Source organism: Elephas maximus, chromosome 16, assembly GCF_024166365.1.
Source record: "Elephas maximus indicus isolate mEleMax1 chromosome 16, mEleMax1 primary haplotype, whole genome shotgun sequence".
Classification (NCBI taxonomy): domain Eukaryota; kingdom Metazoa; phylum Chordata; class Mammalia; order Proboscidea; family Elephantidae; genus Elephas; species Elephas maximus.
The window spans coordinates 10,267,303-10,287,603 of record NC_064834.1 but is presented as its reverse complement, the minus strand read 5'-3'; the positions used below and the strand labels follow the sequence as shown (position 1 = coordinate 10,287,603).

The 20,301-nt window shown below is 44.8% G+C and overlaps 1 protein-coding gene across 12 annotated transcripts in view; it reads right to left on the bottom strand.

Moving 5' to 3' along the window:
• Positions 1-20,301, bottom strand: part of KCNMA1 (potassium calcium-activated channel subfamily M alpha 1) — a 916,342-nt gene that overhangs the window by 146,071 nt on the left and 749,970 nt on the right. For 11 of the 12 annotated variants that reach the window (XM_049856148.1, XM_049856139.1, XM_049856140.1 and 8 more), the window contains one exon: positions 8,489-8,582. In XM_049856148.1, the coding sequence (XP_049712105.1) occupies positions 8,489-8,582 (94 nt within the window). Of the gene's footprint in view, positions 1-8,488; positions 8,583-13,039; positions 13,127-20,301 lie in introns of all 12 variants that reach the window. The other variant, XM_049856150.1, reaches the window with a different exon arrangement.

Genomic DNA, 20,301 nt, shown 5'->3' with positions numbered 1-20,301 from the left:
TGAAAATGGCCCAGACACACATCCTTAATTAAGCAACTACTTGGCGCTCCGATGCAAAGTCTGAATATTTCTAAGAGGTGGACCCCATCACTTCAAGCTTCTCTCACTGCTCTGATTCTTATCAGCAGCGGTTCTCAAAGTGTGGGCTCAGGCCAGCAGCATCAGCATCACCTGGGAGCTTGTTCAAAATGACAGTGCTTGAGCTGAGACCCACTGAGTCAGACTCTGCGGGAGTGGCACGCAGCCAGCTCTGTGTTGACAAAGTCCTCCGGCTGCTTCTGATGCATGCTAAAGTTTCCGAAGCACTGCTGGCGGGTTTTGTCCAGGTGGAGAAGCAATGCGGCTTAAGTAAATCCCACCAAAGTTGGCACCTTTTAGCAATACCCAGACTTGAAGGCAGTGGTTTTATTGAGCAGGACCAGGACTAGGTAAGGAGGGCAAAGTGCACAATTCAAGGGCCTGCACTTGCAGGATCTGAGAGTGAGCTCCTCCTGCACTGTCGCACCCCAGGCACCCTGCCTCCCTCACTCCAGCTCTGGCCCTGCTATTCAAGCGGAGTGATAGAGGACTGGTGACGAAGACACATTCTGTGGTCGTCCTGGCAGCTGCGACTCTCTGGGTCTGGAGGGCTGATGTCAACACTTAATAGTGATTTTTGACCTGGGTGCTGCACTAATGGCTCACTCTTGCTGACCTTTATTTCCACGAGCTAATCAGCAAATTAACAAACATAAAAGAGCAAATTAGATATTGGTTCCTGTAAAATCGATAACTGATCATCATCATGCAGTTTTCAATCCTACTTTCTCCCTACCTCTTCCTCTGCTCCATAGAAAACAACATGGCATCTAGGAGCTAAGTGCTCATGTTCAACGTTCAACGGGTCTCTGGCTGTGCCCACCTCAGGAGACTGCAGAAGGTCTCGGGTGGCTTTCTCAAAAGGGCTCGTATTTGAATTTTCAGACTGCTAAATGGTTCTAGCTGGATGTACCTCATTCTTGGGTGTGTTTTCCTTCTGGGTGACTGCTGCTTCCTGCTGCTTTGTAAAGGTGCTGACTTTTGGATTCTGGCCCCAACTTGGCCCATTCTTCAATACTACCCAACCCCTCCTCTGTAATGACCATCTCCCTTGAAACACTGCTGCCCACTAGCCCACCCCCCATCTCCCACCAGATGGCCATTCCTGAAGCCAGCTGGACAAAACTTTTGCAGCGGGGCCTGACCACCTTGGCAAAACGAGGGGTCTCGTCAGTTTCCTGGAGTCTATCTACTTGCACTTTCCCCCTTCCTAACAAGTAAACAAACAATCAAGAACTGCTGCCACCCAGTAAGATCTGTCTAGTCAGACAGATGCCAGTTTTAGAGGCGGAAGGAAATCACTGCCTGTAACTTTTTTTTTTAATGTTTGGGAGACAACCCAGGAGAACTGTCATGTTCTTAGCCCCAGACAAGGTTGTACAAGATGCTATTGAAATGAGAGGACAAGATAAGGACCCTCTGCTGAGTATGCTACCTGCTCAGGGACCTGTGTCAAGTTCACCCAAGCCTTGGTATGGTGAGGTCCACTACTTCTTTCTTCTCCAGTCCCACAGGGCCCTGCCACATGCTCTCTGTGTATCACAAGGTGAATTCACTTGGCCAAGCTGCCGCTTCCTCCCCTCTCTTTTCTGCCCAGTGGAAGAATTGTAAGGGTGGCATTCCATCCCCACTTCTGACCTGGCTCAAGGTCATCTTTCCATTTACTATCACCACAACCTTTCACCCTGGCAGACTCTGACCTGGGTGACCCTAACAATAAGATTCCTCATGGAGTCGTGAGTCACAAGACAGGGGATGGGGCTTAACAAACAGGTGAGTTTACTTCACTTAGTGATCAGTCCATGCCCAGAAGGGTCACCTGTCTTCCTCCCATCAAATCCCCTTCCACCCAGGAAGCTAGTGTCATTACAATATTTCCTGGGTCTTGGGATGTGACAGTTCAGCTTTTCCCTTTTTCATGTCTGCAACTTATTCTTGCTAGCCCAGATGGAGGCTATCTCTTTGTGTAAGTTGTCTACCTGTCACGTCCTACATAAATCATTGTCATAGATTGAATTATGTCCCCCCCAAAATGTGCATACCAACTTGGTTAGGCCATGATTCCCAGTATTCTGTGGTTGTCCTCCAATTTGTGATTGTAATTTTATGTTAAGGAGGATTAGGGTGGGATGGTAACACCCTTCCAGGTCACATCCATGATCCAAGGTAAAGGGAGTTTCTCTGGGGTGTGACCTGCATCACCTTTTATCTCTCAAGAGATAAACAGAAAGGGAAGCAACCAGAGAGTTGGAGACCTCATACCACCAAGAAAGTAGTGCTGGGAGCAGAGTGCATCCTTTGGACCTGAGGTTCCTGTGCTGAGATCCTCCCAGTCCAAGGGAAGACTGATGACAAGGACCTTCCTCCAGAGCCGACAGAGACAGAAAGCCTTCCCCTGTAGCTGGTGCCCTGAATTTGGACTTCTAGCCTACTGGGCTGTGAGAGGATAAACTTCTCTTTGTTAAAGCCATCCCCTTGTGGTATTTGTTATAGCAGCAGTAGGTGACTAAGACAATTGCCATGGCTCACGATACTCCACCTGACTCCAAGTCTCCCTGTTGTTGTTAGCTGCCGTCGAGTCGGCCCTTGACGCGTGGTGACCCTATGCACAACGGAACGAAATATTGCCCAGTTCTGTGCCATCCCTATGATCAGATGCAGATCAGACAGTTGTGATCCGTAGGGTTTTCGGAAGTAGATCGCCAGGCTTTCTTCTTAGTCCATCTTAGTCTGGAAGCTGTGCTGAAGCCTGTGTCGGCATCACAACCACACTCAAGCCTCCACTGACAGATGGGTGGTGGCCGTCCATGAGATGCATTGGCTGGGAATCGAACCAAGGTCTCTCACATGGAAGGTGAGAATTTTACCACTGAACCACTAACGGCCCGATCCCTAGTCCTTGGAAAAACAGGTGTAACATGGACTGATACCAGAAATGCCACATGCCCTTCTTGGGAAAAATTTTCAGGCCAATTATTCTACAGCAGACCCTGAGTAAATTTTGGTGCCCAAGAAATTTTGGGAGAGGCTGGTTTGGGGTGGGCCTTTTCTTCTACCCTTCTGTGCTTACACATGTCTCAGGAAGGCCCTGATGGAAGACTCCAGACCTTTCCTTATATTGCCACCAATGATCTCCCCAAAACACAAGCTAAAGCATGATACTGTCTCCTCAGAAACCTGCAAGGGGTCCTCAATGTCTATGAGAGGCAAAGCTCTCCATGATCGAGTGTCAAGATACTGTTACATTTTCAACTCCAGTTATGCCACTCCAAGGACCCCTGGATCCAGCCACATCAAACCACCAGTTGTGGCATCAGCACTCTCCCTATTTACTCCACGGGCAGAACAGTGAACTAGTTAATGTTAAGGGGTCAGAAGCTAAACCACATGGGTTCAAATCTTCCTGGTCAGGTAAGACTTAACTAGACTTTATACCAGACTTTCCATCTCTGTGCCTCAGCTCTCCCATCTGTAAAATGGGGGCAAGAGCAATATTTACTCACGGAGTTGTAGCTAGGATTAAATGAGTTAACAGGCATAGTGCTTTGGGATGATGCCTGGAACCTGGTAAACAACAAGGTAGGTAACACTATTAGTAGAGAATTTCCCCTCATCACTCAGGGGTAGGTTAAACGAGACCTCCTTCACAAACCACGCTCAGCCCTCGAAGTAAATCACAGCTCTTCGGGACTCACAGTCCAAGCTAGTAGAATCTCTAGGTAATCCTTGCACTACTGTGCTGTATATGATTGTCTATCTCCCATGAGCAATTTGAATAGAGGGACCTAGTCTAATGCATCTTTCTTTATATCCCTCAAAGACCTTCCACAACATCTTGAATACAGTTGTTATTGTTGTTAGCAGCTGCTGTTGAGTTGGCCCCAACACATGGCAACCCCACGTACAAAGGGATCAGACCACCATTGTGGGCTATAGAGTTTTCAGTGTCTGATTTTTTGGAAGTATATTGCCAGGCTTTTCTTTCCTAGTCCGTCTTTGACTGGAAGCTCTGCTGAAGCCTGTTCAGCATCCAAGTGACATGCAAGCCTCCACTGACAGATGGATAGTGGCTGTGTGTGAGGTACGTCAGCCAGGAATCAAGCCCAGGTCTCCTGCATGGAAGATAAGAACTCCATCACTGGACCACCACTGCTCCTCTTGTACACTGGAAACTCTCATTAAACATTTTATTGACAGAATTAATCTGAGTAAAGGAACAGAAGCTGGCAGCTGAAATACATAGCCTTCCTGGGTTCCTTTTAAGGACACGGTGTGAGAGCCATGGTGTTTATTCTATACCATATACCCAGTAGGAAATATTCTCATCATCTAAACAGGATTTGGGTGCAATGACTCAAAGGCACCCATGGAACGAACCAAACGTGATTGTAACCCAGGGTCCCTCTATGAACCTGCTGCAGCTCTAGTCAAAATGGTATCCTCTGGACTTTTCCCAGAGACTTTCTAGAGAGCTTTCATTGGATGTTCGAAGTGGTCTATACAGCCCCACAACTAAGAACCATTGGCTTGGTTATTTAGAGAGAAAGTTCTTGCAGTCTAGGGCCTTATAACTGAAGACATACCTATCCTTACAAAGCAAGTTAGAGAGCACTGGGCAATGAGTACCTTGTGGCTTCCGTGGAAACCTAGAAAGGGTTCCTTGAGTAATTCCATTCTGTGTTACGAGACAGGCAAGGAAGGGAAATACCAGGCACGTAGCTGGTAAGGGACCTGAGAACCTCCATGGTCACTACTCCTCGATGGATGTGGCGCCAAAGGTGATTACTACACGTGTTCACACTCGGGGCTCAGACACTTGCTATTTGGCTCCGTCTGGCCGAGAGTTGTTTTCTGTCAGGGAGACTAAAAAGCGTGCTGCATCAGGATCCAGACACACAAAATGAGGCTGTTCACCTAATGATTGTATGGAGAGTTAAGTGACACTTACAAAACAGGGGAAGCCTGATGCCAGAACAAAGGGGCGACCAAGGCCATTAGTGTCAGCGTCCCTGTAGCATTTCACACAGGCAGATGAGTTGGAAGGAGCCCTTGTGCAGGAGCCTCTTTTATTTGCAGAAGCCACAGTGGTAAATTAAAGGCTGTCCTAGCCCAGTCTGGGCGCTCACGTTTGTCTTGGAGCTACTACTGCTATCACTGCCCGTAGGCCACTAAAACCTGCCCGAATTCTGGATGATTGATTCTGCTCCAACAGCAGGCCACATACTCACGTCAACAAACCCACTTCAAATAAGTCATTAGCTTCCTTTATGGATTGTTCAGGTCATAAGAAATCAGACCTGGGAGTCTTATCTTCTGTAGAACAGAAAGGAGGTGTTGGAAGAGATGGGGGAGCTGGCAAAGTCAGAAGGTGCCACATGAGCCCCTCTGTTTTCCTTCAATAAACAAGAAGGATCTAGCAAAAACAGTCCCTGCCAAGCTCATTGCCAATGCCAGCTTCAAATGCAACTGGCCCATGGGTTCTCCATTCCTATGCTGAAAGCGAAGGAAAGCAGAGAGAGGGCTACGTGAGGGCCTACTTATGAAGCATCAGGGATCTAGTGGTGGAATTCTCGCCTTCCATGCAGGAGACCCAGGTTCAATTCCAGGCCAATGTACCTCACGTGCAGCCACCACCCATCTGTCAGGGGAGGCTTGCACGCTGCTATGATGCTGAACAGGTTTCAGTGGAGCCTCGGGCTAAGATGGGCTAGGAAGAAAAGCCTGGTGATCTACTTCCAAAAATCAGCCAATGAAATCCAATGGACCACAACAGTCCAAGCTATAACCTATCATGGTGTTGGCAGAGGACCGGGCAGCATTTTATTCTGTTGTGCGCGGGGCCGCCATGAGTTGGCATAGAAGCTAACGCCACCACCACCAATGTTAGGCAGAGTATGTAGAGAGCCTGGGACATAGAAAGTCATAATAAAGGAGGAGTGTCTAAGACTTTCTGATTTGTCATGGGATGGCCCATCCCAGTTGAACTGGGATAGAAACCTCTGTGGGCTGGTGGGAAGATCACCAAGCAACAGCAGCTGTGGCCATAACATGGCAGCAGCTGCAACAGCCCAAAGGCACCAACATGAGAAGCCCCAGTTCTGTAGCTGGCAGGTTTCGGCTCACCACCCGACCCCCGTTTCGCAATTCTGATGTACTGGGGAACAGACAGCTCCGGCCCGGGATGGCTGCCTCCCTCAGTACCTCTCTGGCAGGCAATGAAAGCAGGATCCACTTTGAAAATTCTCCCCCATCATGCAAACTGACACAGGCATGCTTTTCAAAAACCCACAGCCAATCTGTTGATCATTACTTATTTACAAAGGCCTTCGGGCAGAAAGTCCTGTAAAAACCATGCTTGATACGGTATACACTAGCTTTTTCTGCTTGTGGAAAAAAGTTCCCCCAAGGCTACCTCAAACCATCACTTTCTATTGCACATAAAATGTAGCGTGTAACACTAAAGTATTTAATATATACGGTATAATATATCTACAGGAAGGCATTTGTGTAGAACTATGTTACCCTGGATTTGGTAATTTGATGTTTTGCTGAAGGCTACGACTTAAAAAAGCCTCCACGTACAGAAGACCTGTCATCTTGGTACCCAAGAGCCAACAGAATAAAGAAGTACCCTTAAGCGGCAAAACTTTGACACAGCTTTGAAGCATATGAGAACAGTATAACTCCTCAGAATTATTATTACTCCAGATCAAAGAGACGAGCCATACTTTACATAGCAAACAGGGACAGGGAGTTTGGCTCCAAAGGTTGGAGATTTTTCAGACTTCTCTTTATTTATTTATTTGCTTCTCTAAATTTAGGCAAAGCAGAGCTAGGCTGTGCCTTTCTATAGTTTCAACGGGTAAAATTATTAGCATTAGATAACGTGATTATCTAAAGGTGAGTAAACAGCAAAGGAACAGTGACAATGACAACTGGCGCCATAAAAATGAGAAGGTTGGCAGTTGGTGCATTTTATCCCTCCTCATAAACTGTAAACAAGCATGTAATCAGCAACACCCAAGCAAGGCTGAGGGAAGTGGAGAGCAGAGAACTTTTAAGGAAACACTGAACAAGAACAGTGGGTCATGATGGAAGAAGTGACAGGGCTGGGCAAGTCTTCCATTGAGAGCCAGCATCCTCAACCACAGGGAAGAGGACTGCCCTTGCTTACATCCCAGAAAGGTGGATATGGAGGGGCCAGGAGATATAAATGTGACTGAGAAGGAGAGAGGGAGAAGAAAAGCACCATTATTTCAATTAGCAAAGGAAAGGCAGCAGCCAATACCAATGGAAAGAGGGAAATAACTGCAAAAATAGCAGGTCTCCCCCTGGTCACACCACTGACTGCAAATCTGATGATCACTCCCGTTACAGTGAGGTGCTAGCGAATCAGGCTGTCTAAGGTAATAAGCAGAGTTGTACAAATGCTTTGTGCTGGATTACTAACCTAAAACTGGGCCGTTTGAACCCACCCAGCAGTGGCTTGGAAGAAGGGCCTGGGGAATCTGCTTTCTTAAGGACTACAGCCAAGAAAACCCTATGGAGCGGGTTTGCGACACATGCGATCACCATGAGTCAAAATTGACTCAACAGAAAAGGGTTTGGTTTCTTTTTTTTTTTTTTTTCGGTTTTGGCAGATGAGTAAAAGACAAAAAAAAGGGAGATGGAAGATGCGTCAGCCAAGAATAGGAACCTGTAGAACTCTGAAGAAATTTGATTTCACTTGCCACTTCCTAGAGGAAGCCTTTGAGTTGAAAGGAAAAGAGAGAGAGAGAGAAAGCAAGCTGTATTTCATAATTAATATCGCTTTTAGCCTGCGCAGAACTGGATTACTTTTGAACTTTGCTTTGGCAAGTCCACAGATTATTAGACTTTTTTTTTACTCAGTCAAAATCAATTAACGGAAATTTGATTTCAATCGACAGGATAAAAGGAAGGTAATCTTCAGGTTCATTCTGGATTGTGATGATAAATCTCACATATGGCCTTAAGTACAGAAAACAGTCCTCCCAGGGACTCCAGCAGAAAGAGACCTGCCAGAGGCAAACTAACCACAAGGGTTCCTCTGATTGGTTCCCGCCGTCATTAGTGCCACTGCTGGTTAGGAAGTACACAGAGACAGGACACGGTGACAGCTAAGACTTTAAAGCCTATGTATTTTTCAAACAGCTTTTCAAACTGTTTTTCATGACAGAATTTTTTCAGCTCTATCATTAACTGCTGACAAGCTGACAGAATAAATACTCCAGCCTTTAAGAAGCCGTCTAATGATCTCGCTCCCCTCCCCAGGCCTTGTTCTTGCTGGGGGTGGGGGGTGGGGAGGGACAGGCGCTGGGCAGGGTGGGGAGGAGGCCAGGGAGGGGAAGGAGGTGCTAGAGAGGGAACCCGTCTGCTCCCCTCGGCTTACCTCATCAGCTTGGGCGAGGAGCTGGGTGAGTTCCTCATGCCGCCATTCCGTTGCTTTTTTTTCGGTGACAGCGTGGACGGTTGTTCATCTTCAACTGGAAATACAGGCAGCTCATGAGATTACGAACAGCGTGAGGGCAGACTGTGAAGTACAGGCAAGATTTCAAAGGACACACACTCAAGGCTCAGTCACTCACTACTAATTCATGGCTGTCTGTTTCTGAGGGCCCAGTAACAGAGACCAAAGGTGTTAGTCCAAGAGGCCGGCTTAGAAAAGGTGAAAGCACCCCTTCTTGACGCTGCAGCGTTTTAAACATGCAGACTAAAACAGTGTGTAAACATCCCTGCCATAAGAACAAAAGAAATCATGATTTCTCTTCATATAAAAGATATGGGTGCACTCAGAGTTAACTCTGGTTAAGCTGCTTTGCTGCGTAATTAAATGAGTTTCCTCATGACCAAAATCAGAGGTGAGGTGGTATCTGAAACCGCGGCACCACGGCTGCTCAGCCCGCTGTTTGTTCCAACCACTGGTTCCGAATCCTTGCACGCTGGAGAAAGAGCCTTCACGGGAGGTGGGGATTCAAGGCCTTATCAGCCAATGTTACAGTCCCTCAGGACTGGGAACAGGGGTGTGTGCTGGCTCAAGAATTCCCAGCCCAACTCAGCTCTTATCTCTCCACCTCCCAAGAGGGAGGGGATGTAGGACTGTGCAAATGGGATCCTGTGTGAAATGATGGAGAACTGGGGCTGGCAAGGTCAGGGAGGTCAGCGGGAGAAGAGCACCCAAGTGAAGGAGGAGGTTGCCATTGAATGATGTCTCTGATGATGCAGTGAGGGTGGGGTGGGCAAGGGACAGCGGCATAGGGGCTGGGAACCAGAGGCTGTTTTCCAAATGTCTAAACCACACAGCTCACTAAGCAATGTGAAGCTTCGCTCACAAACAACACAGCGTACTCCACTGTTTTTGCCCAAAGACACCCACTAATAAGCTTTGTGGATGTATTAGCCCACATCATGCTTTTTTAAAAGATAGTGGCTTGATAATTAGTAGATGCATACCCAGCCTGTCACCCAAGGGCATCAGCAGCCAAATTCTAGTCCTCCTCTCCCCACCCCCACCATTCAGGCTAAAGCTGTAATGTCAAGAAGGAAAAATAGGGTCCTCGGATTCTTAGAGTTGACTGCAACACAGACTAGGAGGAAGCACCCCTGAAACTCAGAATGCACGGCAGTTACTTTAAAGCCAAGAAGAGAAATATTAGCAGTGATGACATCGAAAGAAGCTTGATATATGTTAATGGTGTGTAAGCCTTAGTGGGGGAGAATAGGCCATCTCCGCTACTTAATATTAGCCAGGAAAACCCATATCAGGGCATGCATTCTATGCTACTTCCCTAAAAACCCTAAATAAATTTCTTATGCTATGACAAATGGTTTAAAGTGATTATAATAATCCAACGACCCTTTAAACCTGTGCTATATAAAAAAAAAAAAATTTTTTTATGACACTTTGTATACTCCTCTATTCTAGCATCATCCTGGGGTTGTCTAAATCCTGGCTGACACAGGGAGAGGGAACAAGAATGTGGAGCGAGGTGAGAGCCATACCAGAAGCAATGAAGGCAAGAAAGCACCTGCAAAGGCCCCCAGCTCACTTGTTCTCCCACCTGCCCCACCCCCTCCAAAGGCCCATATCAGTCCCTTAGTACTCCAGGCAGGAACTACTTGGCTGGGAGCATATCACATCTTATCAGAAATGAGTATCCACAGCAAATCACACAGAGACTAAACAGCACTTAAAAGATTAAAGGAAATAAATACAAGCCACATAAATGGTATTGAAAAAAAAATCGCAAGATCACTTAGACTTGATATGCATCTCTAGGCAAGCAGACAGGCACTTTCAGCTTGACCTGAATTCATCTTCCTTTCAAAGGACAGGGGATCTTGTATCCGAGGGAACAGCAGAGGGAGAAAAGCAGCCAGTGTGTGTGTGTGTGTGTGTGTGTGTTTGTAGGCAAGTATACTTTTGTGCTTCCCCCATCTTAGGATGGCATAGAAAGTCTTGCACTAACTCCAAGGTCACCTTTTAATATGGACCATTTGTTAACTGTTATATTGTGGTTAGGGTGATCTAGATACATTCAGTAGCTTGCTGGTGTAAATAACATGTATGTGTGTCCAGCGGGGTTGCAAGTTCTGTTCTTTTCTTTCACACAAGGCTTCTTATGGTTAGAATAAAATACACAAAAAGGTCTTTATCTAAACTAGTCTGTGATGGTTAGCTTGATCAAGACCGCAAGATGTGATCATGGTTTTATGCAATCATATAATGAGTCTCTACTAGTTAAAACCTGAGAATAGCTGTCCTCCTCACTGGCAATCCTGTTGGTTTCTCTCGCTTAACTTTTGTGTCTCCACGTACCTTGAGCCTACAATGAATACCCTTCTTTGGTTAGGTGTTCATTATCCTTACACCTCGCCACTACCTGTGTTTACTTAGAGCAATCTTCTTCACATGGGAGCCCTTGCAAGTTAATACCTGTTAGCCAGCTCCAGGGAGATACCTCATTTTGGCGGTAAATTTACGCCTCCTTCTGTGCAAGGAAACTATTTATTTTCATTGCACTCAGAAAGATCGTCCATCATAATCATGTTGCATTTAAACTGGGATTTGTTCTCTTAAATGAAACTCGTGTTCAAAGGTTTCCTCCTGTGCTCACAGCCTGGAAATGCAGGTCTGTTCCCTGAAGAGCTGGGGGAAATGTCTCCAGCTTAAATATATGAACGCTGTGTAATGGAGACCATTACATATGGCTTAGATCCCACAAGAGAAGCAGTGATCGCTTCTTTCTCATAAGTAGGATATAAACCATATTTAATTATTATCCTTTATATGGATTCTATTTCTGCATATTTAAAGAAAGCAGATCTAGGAAAACTTTTAGTTAAGCTATAAAATATAATTTTCATTTCATGGCTTCTAGGACTGCATGAGAAGAATAAAAATTGAATTAAAAGGGCAAAGCAAATTTACTTACTTCCATGAAAGACAAATGTATTGAAGTAACGGGCCACTGCCTCATGACAACTCCCATTTACTGGCCTAAATTTAACTGACTTTTTGACTAATTACAATACAATACACCTCTGTCTCTAGCATTTTCATTTGCCTTCCAGCTGTGGAAGCCCCATGAAGATATGATCCTTGACAGAACCTTGACTTACCAGCTTCTTTAAAACACAAACAAGTTCAGAAACCCAACGTGGAATTTTTATAGGAGCTGAACTCCATCCCGTCTCCAAGTACTCATAAAACTCAAGGGCTTGTTTTTGCACATCCCTAAGTGTAACACTTAATGTGCTGCCGTAACTTCCCAGCGCTTGCTTGTCTAATAGGCACTGAATCTAACAGTTTTACAGTTCGGGAAGACTCAGTGCTAGAAAAATGTCAGGCAAGTCTAATGAGGCTTCAGATCCCCTGGTTTACGCTGGAGTTTAATTTAAAGTTACAATGATGTTTTAACATGTTTGCTTATACTTGACTAAAGAGGATTCATTATTTCAATGACATAACCTCTCGACAATGTTCTGGGAATTGATTTAAGAAGTGGTGGTTAAAAAAAAAAACTTTTTTTTTTTTTTTGGTAATTCCAACAGCCTTAATGCAGAGTCAAACATCTGTGACAACAGTGTACTCGGCTTCTCATCAGCATTCCGTTTGCAAGCAAAAGAAACGCGACATCTTCCAGGAACACTGGCCAGGACTCTGAGCTTATTTCAAGATGATCAGACATTTTACAAGATAATTGTTACAGAAATCTCTTTCTTTCTCTGCCTCAGCCAGGTTGCAAACACTGTGTCGGGGTTCACCAGTGTCTCTTTACGGGCCCTTCGAATTAAATGGGGCAACGATGACAACTTTCAGGCTTTCCATAACATTCCAATGCCAGCATGTGATGGACCCAGCATTCAGCTCCAGCCTGGGGCACATTCCCTATTCCCTGTTTCCTCAACAGAGTTTAGGGCATGATGCCCCTCGGGACTGAAAGGTGAATTTGTTGGCTGGAGTTAAAAAATAGTTCAAAGCAAATAAACTCGGAAACGTCATAAAAGGCCAACAACCCATAAACATGGGTCGCCTGGCTATCTCTATTACGTTATTAATCACCACATCTGGAGAAACTCACATCTGCACACACTTAGCAGGTCATTAGTAATGTCATATTCACACTGGAATCACTCAGAATAACAGTCATGCGAAGTGGTTTGAAGGCAAAGGCATCTAGCTGATGGCTTCCTTTGAAAGTTTGGAGCAAGCTGCTAGTTTGGGGGTGCAGTTCTTCTAATTATTACTTATTGTTTTATATGGCTTTTCAGTTTGGTATTCTGCTGCCCAGAAAGCTAAATACAGGCTGAAAGCCACAGAGGTGCATCACTCTTCTTCAAGTGAGCTTGGCATGTTACAGGAGAACGTGGAGGGGCGCAGACCAGAGCGGACACCCTTCGTAGTTACTAAACATTGGGAAAGGTTACAGTACTCCTTCACCTGGCTCAGTCACAAGCTGAGAATTGGGAGTTGCGTTCTTGAACTCAAATGGGTCTTTGGGATAGCGTGATCTAGCTGCAACCTTGACTGCCAAACAATGAAAAAAGAAAATGGAAATTAATCCTTTGTAAAATTTTTCCTTATAAAAGCTCCAAACCAATCTTAATTTGAATAGGATCTTGGCTTTAAATTAAAACGGAGGTTTTTCTCCCACAGCTGATTCACAGTTTTTTTGTTTGTTTGTTTGTTTGTTTTTACTCTAATGACCCCCGGCATTCTTTTTTGTTGTGTTATTGTCATTGACGTCAGTAACGATACTACCTGTGGAAATTCAGAAGTTGTTCAGTAAGTTCCAAAAACATGAAACTGCCCGCTCCCTCACAACAGTCACAGATACAAAAACTCAGTTTAGCAGCAGTATCAGAGCCATTATCTGCTGGAGCCTGCAAAAATGAATCCTACTGAATAATCGTCGTATTCCAAGTCATCAGCCCTCAATGTTAGGCTATAGTTTTCCATCAGGCGTGGTCAGGCACCTTGGTGGTGATACTGTTGTCTGACTTGCACTAAATACCATGGTTTTGTCATTCCTAAGAAAGGGCGTACCATCAGTGTCATCAATGGGAAGAGGGTGCGTGCTTTCTGTCTTTCGTCTACGAATGTTGCTTTACTAAGATTAACGGGAGAGGGAAAAATTGCTAGAATAGAGATCAAACAGTGTGCCTTCTATTTTTTTTTTTTGGCTGATCAAACTTTTCCCCAAGAAAAATCAACCCCGTGGAAGTCATGGTAATACAGTCATTTGGCAACATTTAACTCAAAATGGACAAAACTCCCAAGCTGAGCTGGCCTCTCTCTAATACAACTGCCTGAGACGTTGACAGAAATTCTGGGTTAATTACCTCTCAAGGTCCTGCAATGTGACCACAAGAGCAAGACCACCGGGTTGGAACACTGAGTGGGGCCCGCCTTACAGAGGGACGTTTCCTGTTCTGTTAATCATAGGCTACCAGAACCCTGGCTACCAGTCACACAAGCAGCACCCATGAGAGGATATAGATGTTTCCTTAACCAACAAAGCAAAAAATAGCAGTAACAATAATACTAAATATTAATAACAAATGCCAAGTAAATAACCCATACTGTGAGTTTGGAAATACAACTGTTTTGAGATGAATCCCACAGTGGGGACAGCCACGTGCCTATCATGAGGTTGAATAGTAAGTACAGCTAAAATAAGACGGACATCAAAGCCAAGCTCTATGCCTACAGGGTCAGTGGGCAGCTTAGTATCAGAACACGAGGGAGTTAAAGCAGGTGCAATACTTGGAATGAGAGTTTGTGGTCTGACAAGCTTGGGATAATATATATCACCCAAGAACCCTGATGAAGATGTATTATTGATAAGATCAATCTACAAAACTATTTTTCGAAAGGTCATGGTGAATATTAAGACATAGATAATAAAAGGATGAAGGATGCTGTCCCTCAAAAGTAACTCCAACAACATCTTAAATACATGTATTAAAAAAAAAACAACAGTTGCACTTGAGTCCATCCTGATTCATGGCAACCCCACGTGTGTCAGGGTAGAACTGTGCTCCATAGGGTTTTCAGTGGCTGATTTTCGCAAGCAGATTTCCAGGCCTTTCTCCTGAGGTGTCTCTGGGTAGCCTTGAACCGCCTACCTTCGGTTAGCAGCCAAGCCCATTAACTGTTTGCACCACCTAGGGAATCCAAATACATATAATACCCTACAATCTAACCATCACTTTATCATACATATTATTAAGAAGGATAATTTGGCAACTCCTAGCTGAGAAATATGAAATGTATATACAGTTGGAAAAGCTAGAGGGTAGAGGTTAAAAACAAATCTGTCATTATGTAAAATAAATACGGAAAAGCCTCTCTGAAGGGCCCGTTCTGCCCTGGCACCAGCGCAGGGAGCACCTGTCCCGTGGGAGGCTGCAGGGAGGAGGCTGAGGGGGCAGGGAAGAGGCGGCGTGTTGGAGCTTTTTCATTTCTAGCTTTTGTGGCGCTAATAGGAGAGCTGGGAGGGAGACTTTAGGGAACAATAGGTTATGCAGAAGTTAATCACAGGGTGTATTTCTGGCTCTATTCACTGCCTAGGAAACCTGAATTGTGTAAGTTTGAGTCCATCAACACAGACTAATGAAAGAATTCAGCTCCTACATGGGAAAGAGGTAAAATACTATATAAATATATTAACAGAAATCCACACAACCTGGAATGCAATGTTCTCTACAGAAAAACTGTGGGCCTAATGGATCCTCCAGGATCAGACTGGGTGGATTAAAGTACCTATCGAGCATACATGCTCCATCTTAAACCACACGCCTCATGTTCTGCACAGATCCTGGTGGAAGTCCAACGTTCATCAAGCCCCTGGTGTCTAGAATCTCAGCTGATACATCTTCACTGAAAACTTGACCTACTCTAATAACTTACTCAATGCTCTGCCCTGCTCAGTATTTGTAGAAAATTCCTTTTGGAGACCTGGTTGCCTTTGGCTCTTTTGTTGTTGTTGTTGTTCTTGAAACAGACTATCTCCATTGCCTCAAGGGCAAAGAAAATCTCAAGTAAAGATCACTAGGATTTAGCTTCTCAGAGACAAGACACAGATGAACAACGGAATTCTAAAAGCAGATATACAACTGAAATGAGAACTGCAAGACTATTCCGGGATTATTGCCATGGAGTTTGGGGAATGGAAAGGTAGCAGATGATGGAAGATCATTTTTTTCCTTTGTTTTAATTAAACTGGGGAAAATATATACACGAGTCCAACAAAAACAACCACTTTCCAACATTTCTTCCTCTCCTCTCTAACCCACTGCCAACTCTCTACACCAACTAGGTAAAGGCTTTATGACCAAAAAGTACACCTGGCTCCCAGCACATGAAGCTGGCCCAGCACGTGAGGAACACGTTTGTGGGGTCAAGTTTCAGAGCAGAAATGAAACCTGCAAGTCCCTGGCATCAACGCCTACCTCTTGTCTCGTCTTTCTCAAATTCAGGGGTCAGCAAACTATGACCTGCCACATGTTCTTACGTAGACCATGTGCTAAGATTGGTTGTTATATTTTTAAGTAGTTGGAAAAAAAAAAATAAAAGAAGAATAATATCTTGTAACATTAAAATTCTATGAAATTCATATTTAAGTAAAGTTTGATTGGAACGCAGCCACAACCATTTGCTTACATATTATCTATGCCTGTTTTGGATCTAAGATGGCAGAGTCCAGTGGTTGCAACAGAAACTAAATGGGTGCAAAGTCGAAGATATTTACTATCTAGCCTTTGACAGAAAGAGTTTGCCAAGTCATACTCTAGTTTATCTTCTCATATTTTCCTAGCTTTCCAGTTGTCAAAAGGGGCAATGTCAAAAGGGGCAACAGAGCCAAACAATAAAAGAAACACACATGGAACCGACTGGAAGCACACAGATTTGGGGAAGGAAGTCAGGCTGGGTGGAGGTAACTTAATGACTCTAATCTCCCTCCCACCCAACTTGCTATAAGCTCTGCTGGTTCCTTTGGGTTTGGGAATACGAGTCAGGTCAGTATCCCATTTTCCAACTCAAGCTAAGTTGGATTCATTCTCCCAGGACTTTGGAATCAAGGCAAAGCACATCTACCACGGGCAGTTCCTCAAAGCTGTCAGTACGTGCTGCAAGTCCACCCTTCGAGAGCTCTGTACAAGACAACAGATTAACCATTAGACTGGATATGTTGAAAATATACAGCTTCAACCTTTCGCCAGCTAGCTCAGAGCGATATATAGATGATTATTTCAACCGTCAGCTGCCGCATAGATTTAAACCCCTGCACAATAACTCCTGGATTCATCTGCCCCTTGTCAAACTTGCAAAGCTTTAGTTGGCGGATACACGGTGTGGCAGTTTCACTGTGAATCCAGAATGATCCAGACGGCTGCTGTCTCTTTGTTAACAGGAAGCCAAACTGATGAGTTTGTAATGCATTTCTTATCAAAGGTAGTTTCAGAAAAGAAAATGTGCCCCATCAGTTTGGCTAGGATTTCACATATACTAGATTATGGGCTTTATCAGGACTTTGCTGTTATTTTCTTGAGGAAATAGATAATTCCCTATCCATCCCATTAAAATCATGTTATGCCAATGAACTATGTATTTATGAATTTGCAATTATCATTGGCTTTTCCCCTCCTGCAGTATACTTAAGAAAACCATCAGTTGGAAACTACAAAGCAATGGTGCTTAATAGATACAAGCATGCTAATATATATATATATATATTAAGTTAATGCTGATCTTTTTGAGCTGTGTGTCTAAAATGATCATTGTGAATAAAGGGATTGTAATTTTCAACCCATGCACTTAACAAAGACAAAATGGACTGTGATGGAGTTTGTGGAGCTTGTAAAGGAGCTGTTTTCTAATACAGTTTATTAGCAAATAGATTTGGACGTGGAAACCCTGGTGGTGCAGTGGTTAAGAGCTACAGCTGCTAACCGAAAGGTTGGCAGTTCGAATCTGCCAAGCACTCCTTGGAAACTCTGGGGCAGTTCCACTCTGTCCTATAGGGTCACTATGAGTTGGGATCGACTCAACAGCAATGGTTTTTTTTGGTAGGTCAAATTGGGCCCCTCTGAAAGATATCAGGAAAAAATATTTGTAAAGTACCAGCACTGTTCCTGGCACATTGAAAGTGCTCACATAAATGGTGGCAGCTGCCAGTTTTCTGTCAACCTTTTTTTTTTTTTACTGTCCTAGCCCCTACTGACTTGTGAAATTCAGAAGTTAAACACCAGCATGAAAAACACTATTGATCTTGTCTTCATTAAAAATTCTGCTATTTTGTTCAACATGGATTTTCTTCTTTGCATTATGATTAAAAAAAATACATTACACTATCATTTATCTTGATAAATGATTATTTTGCTGCCTCCTTAAATTTTGTGCCTAAGTGCCTCACTCTCCTCACCCTAGACACACCCTGCTCATTTCTAGGTGCCGGCTCTGGTACTCTCCTGTCTTTATGAACAAGTAGATTCAGTGTGTGTCTGCCTTGTGGTCTGCTCGCTCTCTCCTTCAGGCCTGGGTAAAAGACATTGCATTTGATCACTTCATGCTGTTGGCATGAGATTGTTAAGGAAGGGCCTCGCAAGCAGTGTTTCCTTGTGGATTTACAAATTGTCAGAAATTCAGAGGAGTGGAGAAGAGACCGTGCTGCCTCGGGAATCTGAGATCTGCTACCTTCCCAGGGTGAGAAACAGAAAAGGGAGAAGGGGTCAGGTCTCTCACACCTCCCCTCAAATTCTCATGTTAGCACATCGGTAATTTACATGTCCACTCGGGGGGTGAGGTTTTTATTTGCTTAGATGCTTTGACTCAAATGCTACCCTGCTCTTCTTTCTCCTCTCCCTAAAAAACAGCTTCAAATAAACCTGACTAGCAGAAGACGTCAATCAGACTTTCGCTTCTTTTTTTCACTTGGCTGTTTACATTTTTGTTAAATGAATGCTTGCCCCAGTGATTCTGCTGTTTGAAGACCAGCCTAGAATCTAATGGCGTATATGTGAAAAACTGTTTGCTAAACCGGGAGATGTTATACAGATAAGAACCATCGTTACTGATAACACCATCATCTTTTTTATTATTATTGGCTTATCCCTAAACACTGTATCTTCCACTGCACTGGTTGTGGCAAGAGCCCCCTAGAATTCTACTAAGCATTCCAGATGGTTGCCCAGATACTTTCTCTGAAACTCAGATAAAGGTAAAAGGCCTGGGCTTTTAGTGCAAGCCAGGTGCGCCGCGTGGTCCGATGAGCAATGCTCTGCCAGAGCACTTCGGAAATACTGTATGCTTTTAACCTTGGGAGGTAAGGACCAGTCCGGATTGTGATTTTACGCTAAACACGGCATTTAGTATATTTCTTAAGGGCACGGTCACTTTTTAAAGACGTTCTTGAGCTATAAAGCCATTATCGGTACGCTACTATAGTTGCCCCTCAGATGCATCCTACACAACACTTTTACAATGCTAGCACTTGCTGAGGCCCCGCTGTGGGCAGCGCAGGTGGAGGAGAAGGTGGCCTTTCCAGGGGCAGGGCCAGGATGGGGCTGAGGCTTCTTCTGGCCTCCCCTCTCTTATGCATGGGCAATAGGCAAGCTGAAGTTTTGGGCTCAAGGCTACACTGATACAGGAACCCAGGACTAGGGTCTAACCCAGGCCACGTGCCACCCAAACTCTGCACGTGAGGACAGCATAAGGGCTTGAGCTTCTCGGGTTGGCCACCTGCTGAAGTCCCAGCCCTGGCCCTCATCAGCGTGCTGTCTCGGCCAAGTTACCCCACACCCAACGCTGCGGGTCTATCGCTATCCCTGCTGGACAAACGTGGACCCCGAGGCTCGGAGATGCTGTGGGATTAAATGCGATACCAGAGGCCACCCCCTGGCAGCCTGAGGACCCCCATGGTCACCAGCATGCTCTGGCCAGCACCACCGTGATGGCCTACAGGGTTTACGTGCCATTGATGGAACAGCGTCTGCATCTGGAGGCCGCACTTACAAATGAGGATTTCCAGCTTCTTTTGAAAAATCTTACAGAAGACTGGTCCTCCGTTCCAGAACGGTAATTGTCTCATGGGGCACGAGCGTGGGGGCTGGTCAAATACTCCACTGCTGCCTACTGTACCCTGAGTCAAATGGCAGGCTCCCCTCATTTACATTTCTGGCCCTGGACACAAACACTTAAGTTTGCCATCCCTGTTACAAGAATTATAAGGCATGAGATAATCGGTTGCCGTCGAGTTGACTCCAACCCATGGCAACCCCAGTAGAACTGTGCGTCATAGGATTTTCAATGACTGACTTTTCAGAAAGAGATCACCAGGCCTTTCTTCCAAGGTGCTTCTAGGTGGATCAGAATCTCTTACCTTCAGGTTAGCCAGCAGCAGAGCACACTAACCCTTTGCACCACCCAGGGACTCCAGGCATGAGATAACCCTCTATAGATGTCAACTTGTATTGAGGGGCAGGAAGGGTAACAGGTAAGCACACAGGCCTCGAAGTTGCACTGCTAGGTTTGAGTCTGGGCTTTTGGCAAGTTACCTAATTTCAGTTTTCTCACCTATAAAATGAGAATAATGGGAGTACCTACTTCATAAACTGGTTGTGAGCAGCAAATAAACTGAAAACAGGAAAACTCTTGGAAGAGTTTCTGGAAAGCTCTTAATAAGTGTTACCCATCATCAT